The sequence below is a fragment of the Salmo trutta genome, chromosome 39, assembly GCF_901001165.1.
Source record: "Salmo trutta chromosome 39, fSalTru1.1, whole genome shotgun sequence".
Classification (NCBI taxonomy): domain Eukaryota; kingdom Metazoa; phylum Chordata; class Actinopteri; order Salmoniformes; family Salmonidae; genus Salmo; species Salmo trutta.
This window is the reverse complement of record NC_042995.1, coordinates 17171167-17197885: the sequence shown is the minus strand read 5'-3', so window position 1 is coordinate 17197885 and position 26719 is coordinate 17171167. Positions and strand designations below refer to the sequence as shown.

The 26719-nt window shown below is 43.8% G+C and overlaps 2 protein-coding genes and 1 pseudogene across 4 annotated transcripts in view; 2 read left to right on the top strand and 1 right to left on the bottom strand.

The window, feature by feature from the left end:
• Positions 1–1266: 1266 nt before the first annotated feature.
• On the bottom strand, positions 1267–1962 carry LOC115179604 (nucleoside diphosphate kinase A pseudogene; annotated as a pseudogene).
• Positions 1963–7911: 5949 nt separating this feature from the next.
• On the top strand, positions 7912–9016 carry LOC115179605 (DPH3 homolog). Its single transcript, XM_029741230.1, has 3 exons — positions 7912–8139; positions 8225–8299; positions 8497–9016. The coding sequence occupies exons 1-3, from the start codon at positions 8032–8034 to the stop codon at positions 8569–8571; spliced, it is 258 nt and encodes an 85-aa protein (XP_029597090.1). The 5' UTR covers positions 7912–8031; the 3' UTR covers positions 8572–9016.
• Positions 9017–9981: 965 nt separating this feature from the next.
• The window catches only part of LOC115179149 (cytoplasmic protein NCK2), a 53443-nt gene continuing 36705 nt past the window's right edge, over positions 9982–26719 (top strand). Inside the window, exon 1 of one of the 3 annotated variants that reach the window (XM_029740454.1) lies at positions 9982–10502. The gene's annotated coding sequence lies outside the window, so the exon portion shown is untranslated. Of the gene's footprint in view, positions 10503–20154; positions 20545–26719 lie in introns of those variants that run through there. The other 2 variants (XM_029740452.1, XM_029740453.1) reach the window with 2 other exon arrangements.

Genomic DNA, 26719 nt, shown 5'->3' with positions numbered 1-26719 from the left:
CAACACAATAAGCTCTCACAAAGCTATGAGGAAAAGTATGTTTGGTAAGTGTTAGGTGGGTTCCCGAGTGGCACAGCGGTCTAAGGCAAAGCATCTCAATGCTGGAGGCGTCACTACAGATCCAGGTAAGATTCCATTCTGTATCACAACCAGCCGTGACTGGGAGTCCCATAGGGCGGCGCCAACTGGCCCAGCGTCGTTAGGCTTTGGCCGGTGTAGGCTGTCACTGTAAATAAGAATGTGTTCTTAAATGACTTGCCTGGTTAAATAAAATAAAAGGTGGATCAGAGCAACAGTTATGTTTTGTGTTGGTGAGTGGAGTGCATGCCAGCTTGTGTTCTGACGCACTCGCTCAAGAGGCCAGCCAGCACAGAGCTACGACAGGACGCCAGGACAGAGTCCCTGTAGGGAATAGGCTGTCGACTTGAGGGGCCTGGGCCCCTGCTCCAGTAACTCCCCTGATCCCACTGCCACTTAAAACTGTGCTACACCAGTCCAGGGGTAGCCATATCAAAGGACAGACTTCCCATAATGTTGCATGACCCACTGCCTAAGTGCCCTGTTCTTCTGATGATGAACATACACTGAGTACACCAAACATTAGGAACACCTTCCTAATATTGAGTTGCAACACCCCCCCCCCCCCCCCCCCCCCCCCCCCCGGAAGTCCTTTGGGTGGTGGACCATTCTTGACACACACAGGAAACTGTTGAGCGTGAAAAAGCCAGCAACGTTGCAGTTCTTGACACAAACCGGTGGCACCTACTATCATACCCCGTTTAAAGGCACTTACATTTTTTGTCTTGCCCATTCACCCTCTGAATGGCAGACATACACAATCCACGTCTCAAGTATCTCAACGATTAAATAGCCTTCTCTAACCTGTCTCCTCCCCTTCATCTATACTGATTGAAGTGGATTTAACAAATCACATCAATAAGAGATCATAGCTTTCATCTGGTCAGTCTATGTCATGGAAATAACAGGTGTTCTTAATGTTTCCTATACTCAGTGTATGTCAAGCATTCTACTAACAGTTAGACCCGGTCCAGAAAACGGACTCCGGTCCGGAACTACAACTTTCCTAGGGGACTAAGGACTAGGGGTTGTTCATGTACAGGACCTCAGTTCAGATAAGGCAAAGTATTGTCATTTATAAACAAATCTGTCAACAGGGTAAGTAAACTGAGGCTAATTTGTAGTGGTTAAGGTTATATTTTTCTTTTTATTATTATTATTATACATTTTTTGGGGGGGGGGGGGGGGTTGTGAGTTTTTTATTGGAAAGCTCAGTTGAACAAAACAGGCAGTCAAACACACATTTAAATGGTCCTCAGTCGCCAGCTAGAGTAGGATGAAGTTGTCTCTGATCTAAGGCCAGTATTACAATCCCCCTCGTCCTAATGGTTAGGGTTTGTGGATGGTAAACTGATCCTAGATCAGTAGAGCCAGCTGGTAGAGCAGCTAGTGTAGCTGCAAAGCTCCTCAGGTTTGAACCACAGGTTGATCTCTGTGTTGGCACTCTCTATTGAGTCACTGCCGTGGATGATGTTCCTGCCCACTTGGATGCAGTAGTCCCCTCGGATGGTGCCGGGTTTGGAGTCTGCAGGGTTGGTCTCTCCCAGCATTACTCTGCATGTCTTCACCACGTTGAACCGTTCCCACACCATGGCCACCACTGGTCCTGAGGTCATGTAGCTGACGAGGCCTGGGAAGAAGGGTCTGTCCTCCAGGTCAGCGTAGTGCTCCCTTAGCAGAGACTCCGGGGCCTGGACAAATTTCATCCCCCACCATTTTGAAGCCCTTTAGCTCAAATCTCTTGATGATTTCTCCAACAAGCCTCCTCTGAACACCATCTGGCTTGATGGCAATGAAAGTCCGCTCCTCGTTCGACATGGCGCTATGAGGATAGAAGACAAGGAATAGAGAGAAGAGAGAGAAAATAGAATCTGAACGCACACAGAACAGTAGAAGAAAAGTTGGAAGCCACTCTTCAGATGGTCACCCTCAGTCGTAGTGGTTAAGGTTAATGAAGAGTTAATGAATGCCATTATTGTCACCCCATTGTCCAATGGCTTTTCATTAAGGAGAAATAGAAGAATAAGGTCAAATTGGTGCTTGTCATTAACCACGTTCTTCCAATAGTACTCTCTATATAAAAAATGTGGACTTGGTGTGCAAAGGCTTATAGTAACTTGATTTGTTGTGAGACACAACTTGAGTGAGACACATTCTCCGCCATCCAAACAGGGTCAGCGTTGTTGTTTTTTTTACATTGACTGTACAACATATGGACTGTGATGTTGTGCCGTTAACATCCCCATGAAGACATGTCTTTGCCTGGACGCCAGAGGGTGGTCTCCTGATCAGGGACAGGGGCCAGGAATGCAAGGAGCCGTCAATAAGCACTCTTTAAAGAAACAAGAGACAGACAGGAGTCATCAACAGTAATAAATCAACAAAAAATGGCATATATTAACATTATATTATTATCTATTATTTTATAATAATAATATAATAACAATATATGCAATTTAGCAGTTTTATCCAAAGTGTCTTACAGTCATGCGCGCATTCATTTTATATACGGGTGGTCCTGGGAATCAACCCACTGTCCTGGCCTTGCAAACGCCATGCACTACCAACTGAGCTACAGAGGAACACAAAATGTATAGTAAACATGAGTAAGACATTGCCTCCTAATTTCCAGCCTTGTGATACAGGCAGCCATGTAATACAGTTCAGCTGGTGATTCCGTAGATCTGGGACCGCCAGTGTATCTTCGGTGAATCCTAAATGGCACCAGATATCCCTTTCTAGGGCCACGGGTTTATGCAAGGCTGTGTGTAGTCTTGTCCACCAGCCGGCTCCATAGCAATTAGACTGGGGACGAGGTTATGCTGGTAAAAGTAATGTAGTGTATAAGGAATCGGGTGCCATTTCGTGTGAAGCCTTGGTTCTCTCATCTGAACTATCCTTTTCAGCGGTAATCCAACGGCATCCCCCTTTTGTATTAGCATTAAGTGTCTCTGTAGAGGTGATGTAAGAAAAGAAGAGAATGCATTCTCAGTCTAATTTCCTGGTCAAAAAAAGAGTTTGATACAACATACAGATGAATCACAGTATATTGAATTTCCTTAAAGAAACTCATGTTGGGTTTACGTAACGCTTAGGCCACTAGAACCAGTGATACGGTGATGAATGGCAACCACTGGCCAGCTGCCTGAACATTCAAAGTTCACAATACTGATACAGACTAAGTCAACTTTCATTTGCTGGAAAAACAAGTTCAAAGTGTCCCAATTGAATCTCAGTCTATCATGTGTATACTCATCCCTTTTAGAATTTGGGATGATGTTTTTCCGTTGAGCGTAGTTGAGCCTTCTGAAGTCTTAATTGACATATCCACTTAATTCACCCTTGCTGACTCTGCTTATGCAATTATCATCTCCGGGTTTGTTGTTTACGACTGACGATCACGTGAGGCTGGTTCTCTTGTTGTTTCCCCTATTCATGTGTTCATCCTTCCTCACGAGGTCCATCCAGCCTCATAACATGAATCGCCTTGTTTCGTAGTTCCACTCCGCCAGCAAATATCTTAGGGCTTTGTGCACTGATCTTCCACCAAAAGTTCTCAGTATCAAAATGCATAGTGTGTGTGTGTGTTTGTGTGTGTTTTTTTTAACTGACTTGGCATTCTCTGACTGGAAGACATTCTGAGGAAGCTTGTGGGACTACAGCGCTGACATTAAGTTTCTAATGGGGTTGACTTAATTAATCGTGGGTAATGTGTAAGAGGTCATGTTCTTTTGGGGATTAAAGGTCGCTGAAACATAACCCTTTGACCAGCTGGTGGGCAAAGACAAGTGGTAGGAGTAATGGTGAAACCATTATGTAGCCAAAACCGAGGGTCTGTTTTAATCTAATTGACCTCCTATGTACGAACTTTGGGTCCTTGAAAAAAACGGTATTTTCTTCTTGAATGCTTGGATTCATGTATTCAACCCCGTGACTAGAATTGGAAACAAGAAATCATTCGACTTCATAAGCGTTTCGGCAATATATTTTCTTCTCTCTCCCTGTGCAGGCAGGTGCTTATTAATCTGTTATGACGTAACCCATAAGCTTTGTTAGTCAACTAGGTAACATTTACATTGATAAGTTAAAGCGTTTATCCACTGAATTATTGCGCACAGGAGGTATTTCAGAGACAATACCCAATTCCTATGAATTTATTTTGTCAGGTGTGACATCTGAATTTGATTAGGATGTAGATTAGTGGATCACACTCGCGTAATCACGGCAGATACAGACCATTCTATTCTCAAGTCCCAATTGGGAACATTGGCATATAGTGCATTCGGGAAGTATTCAGACCCTTAGACTTTTCCAACATTTTGTTACTTTACAGCCTTATTCTAAAATTGATTCATCAATCAGCAACATTCCCAAGCCTCCCCCATTTCTCCTTCACCCAAATCCAGATAGCTGATGTTCTGAAAGAGTTGCAAAATCTGGACCCCTACAAATCAGCTGGGCTAGACAGTCTGGACCCTCTCTTTCTAAAATTATCCGCCACTCTTCAAAGGGGGAGACACTCTAGACCCAAACTGTTACAGACCTATATCTATCCTACCCTGCCTTTCTAAGGTCTTTGAAAGCCAAGTTAACAAACAGATCACCGACCATTTAGAATCCCACCGTACCTTCTCCGCTATGCAATCTGGTTTCCGAGCTGGTCATGGGTGCACCTCAGCAAAGCTCAAGGTCCTAAACGATATAACCGCCATCGATAAAAGACAATACTGTGCAGCCGTATTCATCGACCTGGCTAAGGCTTTCGACTCTGTCAATCGCAACATTCTTATTGGCAGACTCAACAGCCTTGGTTTCTCAAATGACAGCCTCGCCTGGTTCACCAACTACTTCTCAGACAGAGTTCAGTGTGTCAAATCGGAGGGCCTGTTGTCCGGACCACTGGCAGTCTCTATGGGGGTGCCACAGGGTTCAATTCTCGGGCCGACTCTTTTCTCTGTATACATCAATAACGTCGCTCTTGCTGCTGGTGATTCTCTGACCCACCTCTACGCAGACGACACCGTTCGGTATACTTCTGGCCCCTCTTTGGACACTGTGTTAACTAACCTCCAGACGAGCTTCAATGCCATACAACTCTCCTTCCGTGGCCTCCAACTGCTCTTAAATGCAAGTAAAACTAAATGCATACTCTTCAACCGATCGCTGCCCACACCTGCCCGCCCGTCCAGCATCACTACTCTGGACGGCTCTGACTTAGAATACGTGGACAACTACAAATACCTAGGTGTCTGGTTAGACTGTAAACTCTCCTTTCAGACTCACATTAAGAATCTCCAATCCAAAATTAAATCTAGAATCGGCTTCCTACTTTGCAACAAAGCATCCTTCACTCATGCTGCCAAACATACCCTCGTAAAACTGACTATCCTACCAATCCTTGACTTCGGCGATGTCATTCACAAAATAGCCTCCAACATTCTACTCAGAAAATCAGATGCAGCATATCACAGTGCCATCCGTTTTGTCACCAAAGCCCCATATACTACCCACCACTGCGACCTGTATGCTCTCGTTGGCTGGCCCTCGCTTCATATTCGTTGCCAAACACACTGGCTCCAGGTCATCTATTAGTCTTTGCTAGGTAAAGCTCCACCTTATCTCAGCTCACTGGTCACCATAGCAGCACCCACCCGTAGCACGCGCTCCAGCAGGTATATATCACTGGTCACCCCCAAAGCCAATTCCTCCCTTGGCCGCCTTTCCTGCCAGTTCTCTGCTGCCAATGACTGGAACAAATTACAAAAATCACTGAAGCTAGAGACTCATATCTCTCTCACTAACTTTAAGCATCAGCTGTCAGAGCAGCTCACAGATCATTGCACCTGTACATAGCCCATCTGTAAATAGCCCATCCAACTACTTCATCCCCATATTGTTATTTTTTTTCTCCTTTGCACCCCAGTATCTCTATTTGCACATTCATCTACAGCACATCTATCACTCCAGTGTTTAATTGCTAAATTGTAATTACTTCGACACTACGGCCTATTTATTGCCTTACCTCTCTAATCTTACCTCATTTGCACACTCTGTATATAGATTTTTTCTATTGTGTTATTGACTGTACGTTTGTTTATTCCATGTGTAACTCTGTGCTGTTGTTTGTGTCGCACTGCTTTGCTTTATCTTGGCCAGGTCGCAGTTGTAAATGAGAACTTGTTCTCAACTGGCCTACCTGGTTAAATAAAGGTGAAATAATAATACAATTAAAATAAAAACACACAATACCCCATAATGACAAAGCAAAAACAGGTGTAGAAATGTTTGGAAATTTTTTCATAAAAAAAACGATATATCACATTTACATAAGTATTCAGACCCTTTACTCAGTACTTTGTTGAAGCACCTTTGGCAGCAATTACAGCCTAGAGTCTTCTTGGGTAGGGCTCTAAAAGCTTGGCACACCTGTATTTGGGGAGTGTCTCCCATTCTTCTCTGCAGATCCTCTCAAGCTCTGTCAGGTTGGATGGGGAGCGTCGCTGCACAGCTATTTTCAGGTCTCTCCAGAGATGTTCGATCAAGTTCAAGTTTGGGCTCTGGTTGGGCCACTCAAGGACATTCAGAGACTTGTCCCGAAGCCACTCCTGCGTTGTCTTGGCTGTGTGCTTAGGGTTGTTTACCTGTTGGAAGGTGAACCTTCAGCCTAGTCTGAGGTCCTGAGCACTCTGGAACAGGTTTTCATCAAAGATCTCTCTGTACTTTGCTCTGTTCATCTTTCCCTCGATCCTGACTAGTCTCCCAGTACCTGCCGCTGAAAAACATCCCCACAGCATGATACTGCCACCACCATGATCACCATAGGGATGGTGCCAGGTTTCCTCCAGACATGACACTTGGCATTCAGACCAAAGAGTTCAATCTTGATTTCATCAGACCAGAGAATCTTGTTTCTCATGGTCTGAGAGTCTTTAGGTGCCTTTTGGCTAACTCCAAGTGGGCTGCCATGTGCCTTTTACTTAGGACTGGCTTCTGTCTGACCACTCTACCATAAAGTCCTGATTGGTGGAGTACTGCAGAGATGGTTGCCCTTCTGGAAGTTTCTCCCATCTCCACAGAGGAACTCTGCAGCTCTGTCAGAATGACCATCGGGTTCTTGGACACCTCCCTGACCAAGGCCCTTCTCCCCCTATTACTCGGTTTGGACGGGCGGCCAGCTCTTGGAAGAATCTTGGTGGTTCTAAACTTCTTCCATTTAAGAATGATGGAGGCCACTGTGTTCTTCAGGACCTTCAATGCTGCATTTTTTGGTTCCCTTCTCCAGATCTGTGCCTCGACACAATCCTGTCTCAGAGCTCTACAGACAATTCCTTTGACCTCATGGCTTGGTATTTGCACTGACAACTGTAGGACCTTATATAGACAGGTGTGTGCTTTTCCAAATCATGTCCAATTGAATTTACCACAGGTGGACTCCAATCAAATTGTAGAAACATCTCAAGGATGATCAATGGAAACAGGATGCCCCTGAGCTCAATTTCGAGTCTCATAGCAAAGGGTCAGAATACTTATGTAAATAAGGCATTTCTGTTTTTATTTTCAAATACAGTTGCAAACATTTCTAAAAACTGTTTTCACATTGTCAGTATGGGGTAGTGTGTGGATTGACAATGAAAACATTTCATTTGATCCATTTTAGAGTAAGGCTGTAACGTACCAATATGTGAAAAAGTCAAGGGGTCTGAATACTTTCCGAACACACTACGAGCATAACCATCTGTAATTGCGAAGGTGTAAATGCCCATGCCAACAATACTGTCCTCAGTTGAGGATTCACGACTCTATGGTACCCCCTGATGGTCATATTTGGCATTACTTTTAATGACGACATGATGTGCGACTGTGCAGAGATGGTACGTCACACTTTCGCGTAACAGAGTAATGTCGTCAACTAGTTAGCTAGCTGGGTACGAATTAAATAATTTTACTGAGATAATGTCGGTCTATCACGACGAAGTTGAGATCGAGGACTTTGAATATGACGAGGATGAAGAGACATACTATTTTCCCTGCCCATGTGGCGACAGATTTGCCATAACCAAAGTAAGTACAGCGTGAGAAGATCCCCTGCCGAGGCACGTTGTGCCAACTAGCCTGTGACGGTTGTATTTAATCTCTCTACTTGCAGGAGGATTTGGAAAATGGTGAAGAAGTAGCGACGTGTCCGAGCTGCTCGCTCATTGTTAAAGTCATCTACGACAAGGTTGGTGTTTAGATAGCCTTGGTGTCTCATGTTCATGTTCTGAACGAGACTAAACGAGAATTAGGAGGCCTCGCGAGACTAGTGCATTGATGGCCCCACCCTACTAGCTACTTGTCATTTAATATATATTTTTTTCTCTTTCTCTGATATTGTAACTATTGTGTTCATGATGCCTAATGTATTTCTCTATTAACCAGGAGGAATTTATGTCTGGGGAGATAATCGAAGCACCGACTACAGAGAGTAGGTTGGAACTGGCTCAGTCCTCCTGACAGCGATGACACCTCTTCAGTTTCTCATCTCCCATCAGTAAAAGTGGACCCTGTTGCATTTGTATGCGCTCCCACACAACACAAAGACACATTATGAACGATATGCTTCACTGGTGAGGTCTGGGATGGAGGATTCTCAGCATTCATTCACATGTTCCCGGCATTGATTTTGCAGAGTTGCATAAAGGACCCTAACTACTACTATTTGCACAACGTATTTAAATAAATCCTTTATTCTTTTAAGTCTTTCACTCCCTTTTTTATAAACATGTTATGTATTTTTGTTGATTCCTCTAGATGAAATCTGGATGAAGTGAATACTGTTTTTATTTTCTTGTTAACTGCTTGTAGTTTTTCTGTTTGAACAGCAGGGGGGGCAGATGTTCAAGGAACAAAACAGGCCTACTTACTGTACAGGGAATAAATAGAGTGCCGTTGGAAAAAATGGGTGTATAGACTTCTCTCTATTCTAACCTACAGATACTATGGGATTTCTGAGATTGTTTAAATTTAAAAGCAATGAGCTGGTGTAAGATGTATGGTGGAAACTCTTTAGCCTATGCTTAGGCCAATCTTACAAAGCCTTACAAACCCTTTACTTGAACCTATTTCAACAGTGTAGTGCTCTGCCATTTGTAATGCCATGTTTTAAAACAAAGGGATTTGGTTTCGGTGGTTATGTGCGAGCCAGTGATCTTCTTGACCCTTACATTTTAATCTATGAGTCATACGAGAAACATGAATTATTCATATTGGCTGTTCATTATGATGTGTATGTTATGGATGGACAAGTTGCTGAATTACAATTCCCTATTTACCTACCCTTCTCTCCCCCTCATGGATTAAAAAAAAAAAGCATTGGATCGGCGTAAGCTGGGTCTAGCATGCAAGTTCTCACCATACTTCTCTTACACCAGTCCATTCCTTTAAATCCAGGAAGAGTACAGAATCGTCCCTCAGCCAATACAATAAAGTGACTAATTCCAAAGCCCCACATAACCATATATTACAATATTGACTGATACTGTGCCAGCGTAGCTACTGTTTCACACCACCAGCTCTCCTTATTGGCTCCTTCGCAGCAGGGCCTGACCTGTCAGAGAGAGGAGATGCGTGTTCCAAATGGCACCCTATTCCCTATATAGTGCATTACCTTTGACCAGAGCCCTATATGCTCTAGTCAAAAGTAGTGCTCTATGTAGGGAATAGAGTGCCATTTGGGACAAATCCAGGGAGAGAACATGATGGTGTCCTTCACATGATATTGAAGGCCCTGCCTGTCTATTTATCCAATATCCAGTTAGCTCTGTGGCTGATGCTGTGGTGAGGGAGGAGGCTGAGCACGAGTCAATACGTCTAACTGCATCTCCCAACAGGGGGGCCACAGCAGCGGCAGACAGTCATTGACAAACACGCCAGCACTCAGTCAAAGGAACCTCACAGAGCAGGTCACTGCTGACGGAGAGAGAGTGTTAGAGCACTGAGCAGTAGCGTTCATGATGTGGGGATGTTTGTGTAGTGTGTGGATGGCATTATGTACCGTTACTCCCTCACATCTGGAGGAAAACAGTCATTATTCATGTGATGATAATCAGTCACAAACAGTCATGAATTGCTCTGTTGAGAGGGATATACATTATACAAGACAATGCAAATGTGATGTAATGTGTGCACAATAATTGTGTTGTGCTCTGTGCTCCCTACCCACTCCTTTTGGCAGGCGTGACGTCACATTTCAAGGCAGTTGGTTGAGCTGGAGGTAGAGGAGGAGACGAGCAACCCAGCGAGTTGGGAAAAAAAGAGAGAAAAAAAAAGATAACCAAACGTATTGGTTTTTAAACGTCAACTTTTAGACCTCGAAAGTGAATATCGAAGACTACTTTTGCAAATTCCCGATCTGATAATCAGATTCAACTGGAGAAACCACCAAGGTAAGAACACAACGAAACGCTGACGAACTGAGCGCAAAGTTATGGTTGCTTGCTTGACGGGAGGTGCGGTTGGTAATAACTGGCATTTGTGGATTTTGGTTAATGACACCGTTACGAGCGGATTCAGATAGTTATTTTTTTTAGATGATAAAAATACAACAGTCAGAATAAGGCTAGTGGATTCGGCGCTGAGAAAGTAGAATAGTATTGTTGTGTTTGTCCATGCGGTTTTTCTGTCTCCTCCGTGGCTTTGTCAGCGGCAGTACAATACAATAAGCCCATTCCCGCTTGGTAGGCTACGACAGACATGGGTGTTTGCGCTTTTGCTAATATTCTTTGCAACATTTGTATTAGTTGTTTCAAACTTTAACATGTATATCTGTTGAATAATACACTCCGCTTCGATTTTCATTCGTTTTACATACTGTAGTTAGACTGTCTTGGTGAGCAACATGTAGGCCTATTTGCAATAAGCGTTTTTTTTTAAATTCTCTGTAAAACGTGCTCATACATGCCCTGTGTAGTTGTTGAACTACAAACCCAATATTTAAAATACATTCTGCCTATCGGTTTATGTTGTTTTCACATTGTGAGGTGATAGTTTTTTGATGGCTATGATAAGATGTGGTGTACCTGTTTTTGCTCAACTGTAACAACCTGAAAAACTGTGGCGATGAAGATACAAACCATTATTCTCTCTATGTCAGAGGGTGTAGGCTTGCAAGATGGGACTCAAACCTTTTCGTGCAGTGAACACCTTCAGGTCTTAGGCCTACATTTTCTTTGGCCACACCTAAACCACTGGAGGCAGTGCATTTCATTAAAATAGTAAAACATTAAAAGTTATCATTTTTAGATAAAATTGTAAATATAGTCATGTCACCAAATAATTGATTAAACACACTGTTTTGCAATGAAGGTCTACAGTAGCCTCAACAGCAGCACTAGGCAGGTGGCCTAGTGGTTATAGCGCTGGACTAGTAACCAGAAGGTTGCAAGATCGAATCCCTGAGCTGACAAGGTAAAAATCTGTCATTCTGCCCTGGAAAAAGGCGGTTAACCCACTGTTCCTAGGCTGTCATTGAAAATAAGAATTTGTTCTTAACTGACTTGCCTAGTTAAATAAAAAAAACAACTCTGTAGGATAGCACCATGGTGTAGCTGGAGGACAGCTAGCTTCTGTCCTCCTCTGGGTACATTGACTTCAATACAAAACCTAGGTGGCTCATGGTTCTCACCCGCTTCCATAGACTTACACGGTAATTATGACAACTTACGGAGGATGTCCTCCAACCTATCATGTTGTCCACCCAATCAAAGGATCAGAGAATGAAAGCATAAGCTACAGCTATCTAGTGCTGCAGTGCATGACATGTGAACAGTTTTGAACAAATAAATTTGTTCAAAAATGAAGGAAAGCTATATATATATATTTTTTTTTTCTCTCTTTCACTTACTTAGCTAAAAAATGCAGCTAGCTAGTTTAGGTAACTCCAGTCCTTGTGGGTCTGATTGGTGTCAAACTTTTTCTCCATCCCTAGCAAACACAGCTGATTAATCAAATTGCATTCTAAACTGAAGATCGTGATTAGGTGATTATTGGAGTCAGGTGTGTTAGCTGGGGCTGGGGCAAAACTGTGACAACAATCAGGCCCTCGAGGACTGGAATTGCCCACTCCCTGGCCTACTCAAACACCCGGCTCAAACAGAGGGATGCTATGTTAGCTAGCTGGCTATGACTATCCAACAGATAGTCATAGCCAAGTCAAGGTAAGGTTTTGGTTTTACAAATGTATTTCTAAACTGTTTACTGAACTGCTTACTGACTGTACACTGTAACATTACTTCATGATTGTAGCGGGTTTGCTGTTAGTTCTATTAGGTGTGTTGACTATGACGTTACTTTAGCAAATATGGTGACACCGATGTAGGCTGTGTGTAGAGGTTATGATATGGTTTGGCTTGTAAAGGTTTTTTTGCCTGGTCACACAGCTGATGTGTTCTGCATTGAAGTCCACAAGCAAAGGGAAAAGGTGAGAGGAGGAGAGCCCATAGATGAGAAGGAATACAACGTGGCTGCTATGAAAGTGAACTGTGTGTACGTACGATCAGGGCTGTATTCATTCTGACGATTCTGTTGAAAAACGTTTCTTAAATGGAATGAAATGGGGATAAACATACCTGAATTTGTCCAATAGAAACTCTTGCTTGCAACTGTTGGACTAATGATTACACCCTAGATCAGCTAGATGCAGGCAAGAGTGTGCAAGGCAGTGTTGAATGTGTCACTGTCTGTCACCTCAAATCTTTCTTTCAAACTGTGTGCACCTATGTTGTAAACTTTCATTCCTAGGCTAGTTTGTAGTAACCTCATGATGGGTATAGGGAAAATTAGAATATCATGTAGTAGCCTAAACCTATCGATGATACATTGAACTGGGTGAATGGAATGTGAATGACAGTCATCCAATATGATGTAATAGAAAAAAGGCCATGCTCATGAAAAAAAAAATGTCCTCCCTAATCTTAAATGGCACCAATCACCGCTGACCTAAACATAACAATTTTTTGGGGCCACAACCATGTCATCACAAAGGAGTGACAAACACACAGCTTGTTCTCCTGACCAGCATTTAGGAAGCACTAACCTATACTAACCTCGTTGTCTGTTCAGTCAGTCTTGATCTTAACTAGCTCTATATAGGAGGCTTAATTTGCACCACTATGGCTGCATTTGTACAAGCTGCACAGTTTTGATATTTCTTTCCCACTAATTGATCTTTTGACCAGTCACATAAGATCTTTTTCAGAGCTGATCTGATTGGTCAAAAGGCTAAGTGGAAAAAAGTATCAGAATAGGGCTCCCTGTGTAAACGCAGCCAAGGAATCTTCTGCACCTGTGCTAGAGATACCAGAAATTCACTCTCTCAGTTCTTCTCACTGCACATTATTTCCTCTACCTGCGCAGGACTAACTTAGAGAATAGTAATATCCTTCACAGACATACTATTTTCATCTGTCTGCTACAATGGATAATTGAAATCCAATAAGTCATGAATTAGTTATGTACCACATAGGGTGGTGCAAAATGTCACTGGTAACATCATTTGACTCTCAAATGCATTCCAACAGTTCTGCTTCAGTTCTCACACTGCTATTAAAAGCAAATCAAAATAGCAGTCTAAACTATAAATAGAGAGAATGAGTCTTTTGGATGTAGACTGACTAGTTGTTGAATGACCTATGAATGTAGGCTAGATGAATCGTGGAATGATTATGGTTAAACTTGGTCAGTCATAGTATTTTTAAACATAAATAATGATATGACTCTTAGATGGATACTTTGGAATAACCCTAACCCTAACCCTTTATGTACTTCCCCAGAGTCAATAATTTTTGTCTTTGTGTGTGGTTTGAAGGAAGTTGCTAGCTAGTGCTAGCACATTTGCTAACTAGTGCTAGCATAATTGCTAACTATTGCTAATAACTATTGCTAACTAGTGCTAATAACTATAGCTAGCCCAATTGCTAGCCCAATTGCTAACTATTGCTAGCCCAATTGCTAACTAGTGCTAGCCCAATTGCTAACTAGTGCTAGCCCAATTGCTAACTAGTGCTAGCCCAATTGCTAACTAGTGCTAGCCCAATTGCTAACTAGTGCTAGCCCAATTGCTAACTAGTCATTGTGCTATGCTAGTTAGCAATAGCTAACGACACTACGTCAAACTTCCTTCATACTGGACACAGAGACATAAAAATGATATCAAGCTCCAGGTTTGAAATGTCTCTCTGCAGAGCGTTTAATTGCCTGTAAAATGCCTCCTCTTGAATGACGTTAGCTGCCTCTTAACTGTGATATTAGCACCAAGTCTAGTTAAGCGTTCAGCTAGTTCACAATGTGTCAACTTAACAGGCTACAGTAGACGGCACATGTTTCACAAAATGGACTGGTTCCAACTCCCAAGAGCAATATTGTTAGAACTTCATTAGCTACATAGTTGTAGCAAAGTAATTACACTCAACTGGCTTGCAAATTTTGTGTAGTGCAAAGTCCATGACCAATCCAAGCCAGCTCACAGCACAATCAGGCAGGCCATTATCGATAAGAAGGCCTCCCTCTACTCTATTTCCCCAACAGTTGGGTGAAGCAGAACGAGAAGGAGAGTGATGTTGGAGGTCTGGAGTAAGTCTTCTTTTTTTTTATTAGAGGTCGACGTGGAAAAAGTAGCCTTTTAATATTTAATCGCTGTGCAGTGAATCATCGATGCCATGAACAAGGATGAGTTTGGGTAATGGTACTTTAAAGTATTGGAGGAAACTTTGACTTTACTTTTACATGAGGTAAATGTTATCCAGCACATAAAGCAAACTCCTGTGCCAGCGGTTACTGAAACAGAGCTGTAATACAACCTTAATGCTCAGGGTCTGCACTATGTAGGGAATAGGGTGCCATTGGGGATGCGGCCAGTGAATCCAAGAAAACCTCGGGCTGAGCCACATCCTGGTCAGTATGACCCAGAACTAACCCAATGGTAGTCTAGATTATGCACAGGGCATTTGATTACCCTAGTGCACTCAAACATGGTTTCTTTCGTCACATGAGAGATTATCCCAATAGCGTGCTGTAACCTCTGAACATGAGGAGGCATGGTCAGGGGAGGCCCAATAATCCGCTCTGTTTGGTAGTGAGGGCTGACGCACTTCCCGGACCCTCATGTTGGGAGCATATGTCTAGCTGATTTGGATGCGGAACTGCTAGTTCCCCTGGCAGTAGCAGGATAGTTCTGTGTGGCCCCACTTGCTCTATCTTTTCTCAATTGCAAAGGGGTTCATTTACGTGGCTTGCGGTATAACACTAGTTACCGGACCTTATGTTACCGGACCTTATGTTACCGGACCTAATGTTACCGGACCTTATGCCTGGTCTTTATATTGTATTTCCTTCCTCTCTCTCCACTTGTCCTTCACCTTGGAGAATGTAGTGTGGTAATATTTGATAAGTGTGCATACACTATATTGTGTATATACCTCACATGCAATTAATCTATTAAAAAGTATATCTGACTCGGTAAAGATTATTTAGCAAGGTGCTATGTAGACCATGTGCAAGTATTATGTTTTTCTAAGTGTATTTCATTACTTTGTAAAAAGGAACAATACATTATACAGGGCATAAAGCTTACGTTACAAAGCATTACAAGGCACTGTTCTAGGCATGATCAGAGGGAGAATCTCACCACAGCAGGTCAGGAACAAAAAAGAGAACCAGACAATGAATCTAAGACCTTTAATACCATGTTAGTTGGTTGGATTCAAAATCTGAGTTGTTGACAAATAGCATTACTGTAAAGTTAACCCCCAATCAGATATCAGACCTACATGATGTAATCACAACAGAACCTCAGCTTCTCAGAGATGTGACAATGGGGGTTGGTGAGATCAACAGAGAAGGCTGAATTCCTGAGAAGATGATAGTAGCTTTTGCATAGAGTGTTAATAAGAAGAGTCACTGCGGGGGCTGCCCTACAACAATATTCTCTAGCACTTCTTACTAGAGGAAGGAGTTCAATTTCCTGTATCTCTCTCTATCTTTCAGAACACCATTTGAACCAGTCTTTGATTCTGCCTGTGGGATCTTGGTAGTGCGCTAACTTTTAGGGTAGCTGTAAAACATGTCACTAGTTGGCCAGGAGCAGTGTTGCTAATTTGTTATGAGGATTGTTTACCGAGTGAGTTTTTAACCCAGTTCCAGTAGCCAGGAATATTTCCAGTATCGGAGCTAGAGTTGGAGTCTCGCCTCTCGAGTGAAGGTGCTATTTGAGCATTCTCCATTTTGGAGTTGAAGCGGGCAAGCATAGACAGTGCATGTGTTGGTGTACGTGAATACAACTGGGTTTGAAACATAAAACCTTGGGATGCTTGTGATCTTGAGGGTTGCTTGCCGGAAGAGAACATTGTGTTGGGGAAGAAATCCTCACCGCTCTTTCTTATCGTGTGAAAGGGTCCTATTGGGGAGTTTCCGCTTGTAGACAGGTAACAAAAAACGCAGACGCTGGATTTACTTGGCTTCTAGTCAAAGCCAGTCAGGAAATCCATGGGCTGTAGTGCGTAGGCAGACCAAAGGCCTGTCAAGGGGAGGCCACTTTTTGGATTATGAAGGCGTCTGTAGCTTAAATAAGATAGCCTAATTGCAGTGTGTGTGTACGTGTTTGCATCTGCATCTTTGGTCTGCCCTGTTAAGCCTGAAGACAGACAGTGTTCCTCCACCCCGGAGCTCTGAGATTGGTAGTCATTAGGGAACTCTGACACATCGTGGTTCCTCTGCTTCATGCGCCGGCTACATAATGATGTCGTTGCCGCGTCCCCACAGGGCCACGACGTTGCTTGTTCAGGTGTGCCAAGACAGAGACTCATCCAGAAAGGAAAAACAGAACAGGAGAGGGAACCTTTCGACATAACAAGAAAGGGTTGTTCCTTTTTCCAGGGGAGCAGATTCCAAGAGAAAAGGGGAATCTACAACATTGACTCTGCAGTGAATCAGAGTCAAAGTGAAAGAGGATGTTATGTAGCCTAACAACGTAGACTAGCGTGTAGGACTAAGTAAGTAAGCCGTATGCAGATAATATATACACACCCCGTTCCGTTTCCAGTTTGTACGCTTCTTTGTGTTGACCTAGGCTAGAGCAGGCCTCACAACAGGCTGGATGACACTGGGGTTACTCTACCGTGGTAATGTGATCTGCAACAGGAGCACAGTATAACGCAGGGACGTTTTTTCTGTTGCGTTGAGTGTGCGCGTCAGAGTGGTTCAGTCAGAGTAGGAATTTTACACTCCGAGGTCAAAGAGCAATCCTATCAGTGAAGCGGAGCCTGGTGTCACCAGATCATAATCGTTGTCACAGAACACCTTTGTCACTTGTGACTCTGGCTGTCGACGCTAAATGGGACAAGGTGAGGGAGGGAGAGAGAGAGAGAGATTGAGAGGGGAAAAAGGCGAAGGGAGAGAAGGAGAAACAGCCCCTGTAGAAATATCTTGTCTAACAAAATCTGACAGTTACCCAAAAGTTGGCACGTTTGGCAATTGATCTCATTAAGATGTGCTGACCTCAGAAGCATTATTCCTTAATTGGTCTGCGCTAATAAAAGATTTTCACTAGAAGATGGCTCATGGGTAGGTTACAGTGTCTCTGGGAACCTTGTTGCTAGCTTGCACTGTTTCCTCTACTTTCATGTGGTGGTGGAAATGTCAGTTGTTGTGTTTTTGATAAGAAGTCATTTGAAAATTCTCCATCTGTTCTATCTTCCACCGGTATGTTTGTGAAATGGATGATTTTCCCATCTGTGATTCTCTGAGACGTACAGCATCTGCTTCTGTTCTGTCTCTAGGCGAATAGTAAGGGCTCCTCCGACTCCACCAATGTGAGATATTTGAATATTTCATGAGTGTCTTTTTACCTGCTTTGTCCCACTTTTCCTCTGAAATATAGATTTCGCAGTTTCTCACTGTCTCTGTTTTCTAAGCACCTCAGCTCAGAATGACAGATTTTAACACCATTTTGGAGGCGGTTGCTATCACAACAGTCTCAGGATGTGCAGTGGATGCCAGATTTCCACAGCAATCACGTCACTTCAAATCTCAACATCTTAGTTCGTACCTGGAAGAGTGACTAGAGTTTTTCAGAAATTGGGGCCAAGACGAATTCCCCAACATCTATTTTGTTACCTCACGTAAATCAGGGTTTGAAACATGCAGATTTCAATCACGGGAGAGATCAATGAGAACCTGAAGATGCCTGTCAGTCAGACGGCCACAGTCTCTGCTAACCCAGTATGCTGGCAACAGAAATGCTTCGAGCTCCAGTTCTTTCAGTTCAGGTTCATTTGATGAATACTAGAGAGTACAGGGGCTTTAACTCCAAACTGACCGCTGTGTGCAGTCAAATGAGGGATTCCTCTTCTTCCAGGAAACGTCAGGAAGGTCCTGGTCATCACCAAAACAACCTCTGTCCGGCCGAGGCATCCACAGCTTCCTGCTATGATGGCCAATTGCACAGATTCATGTGGACTTTCATAATGGCTTTTAAAACAAGCCCTTTCTGAGCTTGTATTTAGGCTAACTGCTGTGGAGATGGGATGTTAGATTCCACTGCTGTGTCATTTTGAATGAGCTTGAAGGATCTGAAAAGCATAATCTTGCTAGCTACCCTTCATAGCAGCCGCCAATTCAAGTTTAGGCTAATACACTAATAGCACAGATCGTGATTACTTTTATTGCCACTTAAAAGCCTTTTCGCTCAAAGTTATTCAGAGATTTTGCAGTCATTGACTGCGGCCCCAACATGTAGATTAGGACTACCCTTACATTTGACATTTTAATAATCTAGCAGACACTCTTAACCAGAGCGACTTACAGAAGCAATTAGGGTTAAGTGCCTTGCTCAAGGGCACGTTGAACTTTTTTTTTTACCTAGTCGGCTCTGGGATTCAAACCAGCAATCTTTCGATTACTGGCTCAATGCTCTTCTGAAGTTTGAGCCACGAGGATGGCAAATTCACTTTTCAGATGCAGCACCTGACAGCACACACTACTTTTAGATGGTTGTTTTGTGACTATGGACAAAGAAAAATACTTTGCAGCATGCTTGTCATAGATGAGAATAGGCCTACGTCGTGACCTGCGCCTGACCTCATGAACTATCCATTCAATCACGATGAGTCATGAGTCTGACCTTTACCGGAATGTCAGAATGCCTCATGGAACTGGTCATCCAGTGTTGAGCAGATGGGATGCTTGCTGTGAAAATTAAACTGGGGACATTGTTCTTGTAGGTATGTTACCTGATGGCTCTAATAACCTACTGTGCTCATGACACTAATACCCCGACTACACCGCTCGCGTCACGTGCGCGAGCGTTGCAAAATAAATGTAGGAATCTATGTTATTCAAAGATTGCACCCACAATGCCAACGAGCGTCTGCGTTGCCAAGGGCTAAAATAGAAGTGAGTTCTATTTCTGACGCAGATCGCGCTGCAAGTCCTGCCTCTCCCATCTCCTCATTGGTTTATAGAAGCAGGTACCCACGTGCCATCTCCTCATTGGTTATACCTACGTGGGTGATTGAAAGACGGAATGTTTTGCCGGTTGTCGTGGTAACACTATGAAAGTGTAGATGCCAATCACCATATAAGTTCAAAGAAGAAAAAGCCTGGAAGGAGGAGAGATGACTAGAAACGATTCAGTTGACTGTTTTATGTGTGGATTAATTGTCGGAGTAGAGGACCTTGTGCATTTCAGGTAAAATAACAACTCAATGTTTATATCCCAGGACAAATTAGCTAGCAACAGCAAGCTAGCTGAATAGGACAAATTAGTTAGCAAGTGCAAGCTAGCTAGCTAAATTGCCATAAATGTTTAATGCTTTTCTACCTATCCCCAAATTAATGTCATTGGTTCAGAGTTTGTTTTGATATTTTAACCTGCGTGTCGTGATCGCGTTTGGTGTAGGGGGACAAAATACATTTATGCACGATAGCGCACGATGGTGCACGCGCGCAGCCGGTTTGGGTTCCGTGTAACAGTGTGATAGTGTGTTATTTTGGCCATGGAAGAAGCTAAATCGGACAGACATCCAGATTACATTTTGGTCTACTGTTGGAGGCTATAACGAAATACTTAGTTATGTTTCTGTTTGTGTGCCACCATGCCTCACTGTCAACAGAGGCAGCAGGGTAGAGTGAGGCAGAGCCTGCCTCTGAGTCTAACTGTGGAGTGATTATTTCCTCTAGAACGTTCTAGAGCTGTCTCTCTCTCTCTCCCTTTCCCTCTCTCTCCTCTTACCCTCTTTCCCTGTCTCTCTCTCACTCTCTCCACTCTATCTATCCACTCTCTCCACTCAAACCTCCATTCCGAGCAGCTCTTTCCCAACAGCAGCATGTTACAGTGCTATTTTTACCAGCGAGCAGGGAGGGATATGGCACAAGCCGTGGACAGGCTGAACAGGAGTCGGGACCACATTTGAACTGAGAAGTGGTTCCCGAAAGGTTGGTTATGTAAAAAAAATATCGATATTTATTGGAAAGGATTGGTTTATGTAAGAGAGCTTGCTGTCGTTGACGGGTCAATATGTCTTTTCCCACTGGTTTCTAAGAAAGGCAGGCTCTTCAATTCAGAAAGGCAGGCTCTTCTATTCAGAAGGGCAGGATCTTGCTCCCTTGCACTTTCTGGGCAGACCCTGAGATGTTTTGTCCGCTTTGCTGTTCAGTCTCCATGTTCTTATTTTCATAGAATAAAGATGGGTTTTCTTTGAATGAGGCTACTTTCTCTGCTCTTTGTATCTGCTTCCTGCAAACCCTTTCCCGCACCAGACAGTGAGTGCAAAAAAACATTGTTTCTGAATATCAGGCCTAGACTCTCTCCTCGCTACTGAATGAGAGCCTTGGGGTGAACCAGACTGCTGCAGTGTTCTGTCTCTCTCTCTCTCCTCACCTCTCTCTCTCTCCTCACTGGGGAAATAAGACGTGTTATACATCCAATAAGATTAAAAGTATGTGCTCTAGCAGTAGACGTGAACGTTGTCACACTGCCTAAAGGTCCTTCTAAAGCTCTCAGTATGCAGACCATGATCTGGAGCCAGAGACTTCACTGGAAATCCAATTTGAGGAAAGTGGAGACTGAAAGGGGCAGATTAGGGCATTTAGGATGACGAGGTGAAGTGGAGGGTGTAGCTGAGACTAGGGTTGCACATTTTGGGGGAATATTCAGAGGTGGAAACTTTCTGTGGGAATTAACGGGAATATATGGGAATTAACTGAAATATATGCAAATTAATATTAATACCATTTAAATGTAGATGTTTTTTTGCATTGGATATAGTCACCATATCATATGGAGACAGAAACATAAACCTTTTACTTTATCATAAGTAGATACAATTGCAAATGAAATCTTTCCAATTGAAATAAAAAAAAACAATTTAGTTACGAATTGAACTTTTATTAAATGAGTTGATTCTTCACATGGGATGGTTTCACTGAACAACAAAAGAAAGGGAATATTGAATGATCCCCAATGATCCATCTCATCTCCCAAAAACGTTTCCAACAAACATCTGTAAAACGATAGTTTCTAGACTAAAGCTTTGGTTGTCTTCCTCTCAGGCTTCCATGTCTTCTACCTGGACCTCCTCAATGTCCACCTCTTGAACATCAGACTCTGAGGCCTCATCTTCACTGTCACTTCCCAACCTTGTTGAGGATGGCTCGTTGTCAGGCTCAAAAAGCCTCAAATTTGCCTGGATGGCCACCAATTTTCCAACCCTTGTATTGGTCATCCTGTTGTGTGCTTTGGTGTGTGTGTGTGTTCCCAAACAAGGACCAGTTGCGCTCTGAGGCGGCTGATGTTGGTGGGATTTGGAGGATGATGGAAGCAACAGGGGAAAGAGCCTCAGATCCACAAAGACCCTTCCACCAGGTGGCTGATGAGATATGTTGGCACAACTGCCATATTGCTCTCTATCCCAAAGCCCTTGCTTGGAAGTGCACTTCGCCAGACTGCCAAGAACCTTGCCCTCATCCAGGCCAAGGTGGCGAGACACAGTAGTGATGACACCATAGGCCTTGTTGATCTCTGCACCAGACAGGATGCTCTTGCCAGCATACTTGGGGTCCAACATGTACGCTGCGGCGTGTGTGGGCTTCAGGCAGAAGTCTTCACGCTTTTTGAATCATTTCAGAACTGCAGTTTCCTCTGCTTGGAGCAACAGTGAAGTGGGCAGGGCAGTATGGATTTCTTCTCTTACATCTGCAAGCAGAGTCTGAACATCAGACTGGCATTGGATGGCAATGTCTCCCTCAATCCGTGCAATGGCTACTGCTAAAGGTTTCAGGAGTTTCCGGCTGCTTACCACTCTCTCCCAAAATACATCATCCAGGAGGATCCTCTTGATGGGGCTGTCCATATCAGCAGACTGTGATATGGCCATTTCTTGGAGAGACTCCTTCCCCTCCAGGAGACTATCAAACATGATGACAACACCACCCCCAACAGGTGTTGCTGGGCAGCTTCAATGTGGTGCTCTTATTCTTCTCACTTTGCTTGGTGAGGTAGATTGCTGCTATAACTTGATGCCCCTTCACATACCTAACCATTTCCTTGGCTCTCTTGTAGAGTGTATCCAATGTTTTCAATGCCATGATGTCCTTGGGGAACAGAATCAATGCATGAGCAGCATAGCTAATGGGCGTGATGTGAGGGTAGGACTCCTCCACTTTAAACCAAGCAGCCTTCATGTTCGCAGCATTGTCTGGCACCAGTGCAAATACCGTCTGTGATCCAAGGTTATTGATGACTGCCTTCAGCTCATCTGCAATGTAGAGACCAGTGTGTCTGTTGTCCCTTGTGTCTGTGCTCTTGTAGAATACTGGTTGAGGGGTGGGGATGATGTAGTTAATTATTCCTTGCCCAAGAACATTCGACCACCTATCAGAGATGATTGCAATACAGTCTGCTTTCTCTATGATTTGCTGGACCTTCACTTGAACAAATTCCAGGGCTTAACTTCCCATGGAAAACTTCAGGAAAAATTCAGGAAATTTACCAGAAAGTTTCCTACCCCTTTGCAACCCTTGCTGAGACAGAGGGGGTAGTCAGACATTTTGCCTTAATTGCTCTCATAATCTCGTGTGGACATAAATGGTACCGTAGAGCTGTCACGATACAACCGGATGCGTGAGGTAATGAGCAGCATTACTTCCGGTGCTTTGGACAAATCACAATTTCCAAGGCGAATTCTGAAAGGGGAGGGGACATTTGATCAATAGACTTGCAAAGAGAGACGGTGGAGCTCTTCCTTCCGGTTCCGATCCTCATTCTATCTCTTCTTTTCACATGTATCGACCCAGTCACGACACAGGAAGTACAGGTTCCCAGGCCTCTTCCGTTAACCTTATGGTTTAGTTAACATGTAGGCCTATGTTAATATGCATGTCCAGGTGTCTTTGCTGCTCCAATAGCCAGCAACAGTCTCCAGAGAGAGGCCTGAGGAGCCTGTACTTCCTGTATTGTGATTATACTATGGGAGAGAAAGGGACATTTCTTGGCCCCTGAGGCTCCCTAAGGCACAGTCTCCAGCTGTTGTGGTAACCTTTGACCCCTCCTCCTTCCTGTTTAGGTCATGGATCTCGTCCCTCTTGCCTCCCATTCCCTCCAGACAGCTGATCTGATGTGATAGGCCTGTTCAGTCATGCTTTCATGCATATTTCATCTCCATGTTGAAGCGGTAGCCGACGTCATCAGTTCTTGTCTGTTGGAAAGAGCCGTTCTGTGAACATGATGGATCCCACAACTTTCCATTTCTGGTGGCTTCGCTATCTCATCATCGCTCTCTGCTAGACCTGTGGAGGAAGCTGGAGATCACACGAGAGAGACCCAGTCTAAATATGGACTATGTGTTGAATGTGGTCTCATTTGAAACCCTCAGCTCTCCAGCCTGCTTGGCAGAGACCGATAACGGAGATTAGCATAAAGACTGGTTGTATTCTCTTTTTAACGCAGCTGGCAGCTAGCTCGTCCACAGGATGGGTTCACTCTGAGGTGTGGGTGTCACCAGGCCCCTCTGAGCAAATCAAGTGGAACGCAATTACCGTGTGCATCCTCGTTCTGATAAGGCTTTTAAAAGCTTTCTCTCTTCCCCTCGCTCTCGTCTTTTTTCTCTTGCGCTCTCTCCCTCTTTCCTTTCTCTCTCCTTCCATCTCTCTCTCACCCATCCATCACTCATCTACGCTGTTGCACGCCCAACAGAATTACCAAGGATTCATTGTTTCATGTCTTTTAGTTAGGGAACCTGTCACCCTTGACTGTGTAACTGACACCACGGAAAGGCCCGGTGGAAGCCTGTGGTCGTCTTACTGCTCTACCAGGGCTTGACCATCAGTCAGCAGTTAAGTCACGATATGCTTTGTCTGATCTAGGGCCGACGTCTGGAGCAAGTCGTGCATAGCAGGGATATTTGGCTGCTCCAAAATATCCAAGCGGGCAGGCAAAAGGATGGCCGAAGATGACATCATTCCTTGCTCACACAGTGTGTGCGTAGGAGGGTGCGTGTGTGTGTCAGTCCACCGTTAGTGTGGCGTCGCGCTCCGTCGTCTATTTCAGGAGAATAGTCCGTCTCCCGCCTGGGACCGTGCTGTGTTGTCAGAGAGCCTAGTTGGATGATTAGACCTAGACGGTAAGTTGGCAGTCACACAGACACACACACTCGTCCCTCACCCACTGTGGGCCGAGGCCAGATCAACAGATGTAGCTGGACCAGCTCCCCTCTCTCTCTCTCTGTGCCGTGACTCTTCCTGCACTCTAGTTTAGCCTCTGATACAGATGTACAAACCAGACTGTCACTGCGTGGGTACAGTGAGGGTCACAATGTGTATACTCCTAGCGCTGACTCCCACTCAGCAGCAGTAGCAGCAGCTCCCTGGTCTGTACTGACTACTGAAGGAACCGAAATCACTAGCACTATGCTAATGCTAATATTGTCTCTTTCAATAACAATCAATGACCATGTGATCTCTTTAACGAAAAACTCCTTATTTCGCTTAAGATTGGACACTACAAAACTCCTGAATGTATTAGGCTATGCTTAAAATATCAAAAATGAAAATAGAAAGATAAAAAAAAAAAATCTGAGTAATTGGAATGGATTGTGTTTAGTTTAATTTACTTTTATAAGCTGAGAGCAACTGTTAACTGTTGCGAATTCCCCTGGCCCTGTCAGCCAATAGGCTAATTTAATTATCAGTGTTTACGTTCCTCTCTGTAATAAGTAGCAACGTGTGTCCTCCGGGTTGTATATCACTTCATTCTGCTCCCTTTGTCAGGCTGCCTCTTCTGCCTCCAATTATCTGTACTCTCTCTATTCTCTCTCCCTGTTTCTGGAACATTCCACATCAGCCTGGACCTATTGTTCAACTATTGAGGAGAAACATTGGGAAATACATATTGTACGGGGTGATGTGATGTGTGATATTGAGCAGTGAGATGTTAGCTTGAGGGGACAAACATCATTGTAAATTCTTGCAGAACAGAATGTTACAGCTGTGACTTGTCTTGCTAACAACACAGAGTAAGACTACCTCTTCACCTCCCCATCATAACCTCCCTATGTGGCTCTGGGGCATAAGTGGGACACTAGTCATATTAGGAACACCGAGCAAACCGACAGACAGAAACCGAGTCCCAACTTTGTTGTGTTTTAGCCTTGTGTAGCCTATTTTCTTGGATTAAAGTGATATCTCACACAGGCTACTTTTTGTCAAGAATATGGCTATTCCAAGTTGCAGGCAACAAATGGGCTCGTATTCAGTTGGACGACACAACCTTTTCCAGAACAGACATTGTGTGTGGGAGAGTGTTAGAAAGAGGCAGAGAGAAGAAAGACAGAGAGGGAAAAATGACCAAAAACTTGTCATTTTGGATTTCTTTTAAATGACATCCTTAGCCAGGATAAACATGGCTCACTCTCTGGGGCAGAATCTACAGTAATTGAAAAGGAAGGAGGAGGTAATGCTGAATCTGAGAGGGGGCAGAACAGAGGCCTACATTTTCAGTTGTATCCTTTAATGAGATTGGGGAATGAACCTGGTAGTTCAGAAAAACCTCTCTTTCTCCTATATTAAGTAATGAGAAGAGTAATGCTGGAATGTTCTCTTAATTCTCTTTATATATAACCCTTATTTAACTAGGTAGGTCAGTTAAGAACAAATTCTTATTTACAATGACGGCCTACCCCGGCCAATACCGGACAACGCTGAGCCAATTGTGCGCCGCCTTATGGGACTCCCGATCACGGCCGGATGTGATACAGCCTGGATTCGAACCTGTAGTGACGCCTCTTGCACTGAGATGCAGTGCCTTAGACCTCTGCACCACTCGGGAGGCCCATTCTACGGGTGTAGAAAGACTGTCTTCTCTGTCTGTTTCTGCATAGTAGTTGGATTGCAAGATTAAACCAATGAATACCAATTAACAATCAGCAATTGCTCAAATGGAGCCAATAGCATAATAGCATTCTAATGAGATTCAGATCTGTTGCAGAATCACAAGATAAGGAGAGAACAGTTAGAATTGGCCCAGCTTCTGGGAACAGTGATAATTGGCCCAGCTTCTGGGAACAGTGATAATTGGCCCAGCTTCTGGGAACGGTGATACTTTGCCCAGCTTCTG

What these genes read in the sequence shown, in the direction of transcription:
- LOC115179605 (XM_029741230.1), top strand. Translation starts at nt 8,032, where the DNA reads ATGTCGGTCTATCACGACGAAGTTGAGATCGAGGACTTTGAATATGAC. An exon ending in ACAGATTTGCCATAACCAAA is followed by an intron (nt 8,140 to 8,224) that starts GTAAGTACAGCG and finishes CTCTACTTGCAG; the next exon opens with GAGGATTTGGAAAATGGTGA. An exon ending in TTAAAGTCATCTACGACAAG is followed by an intron (nt 8,300 to 8,496) that starts GTTGGTGTTTAG and finishes TCTATTAACCAG; the next exon opens with GAGGAATTTATGTCTGGGGA.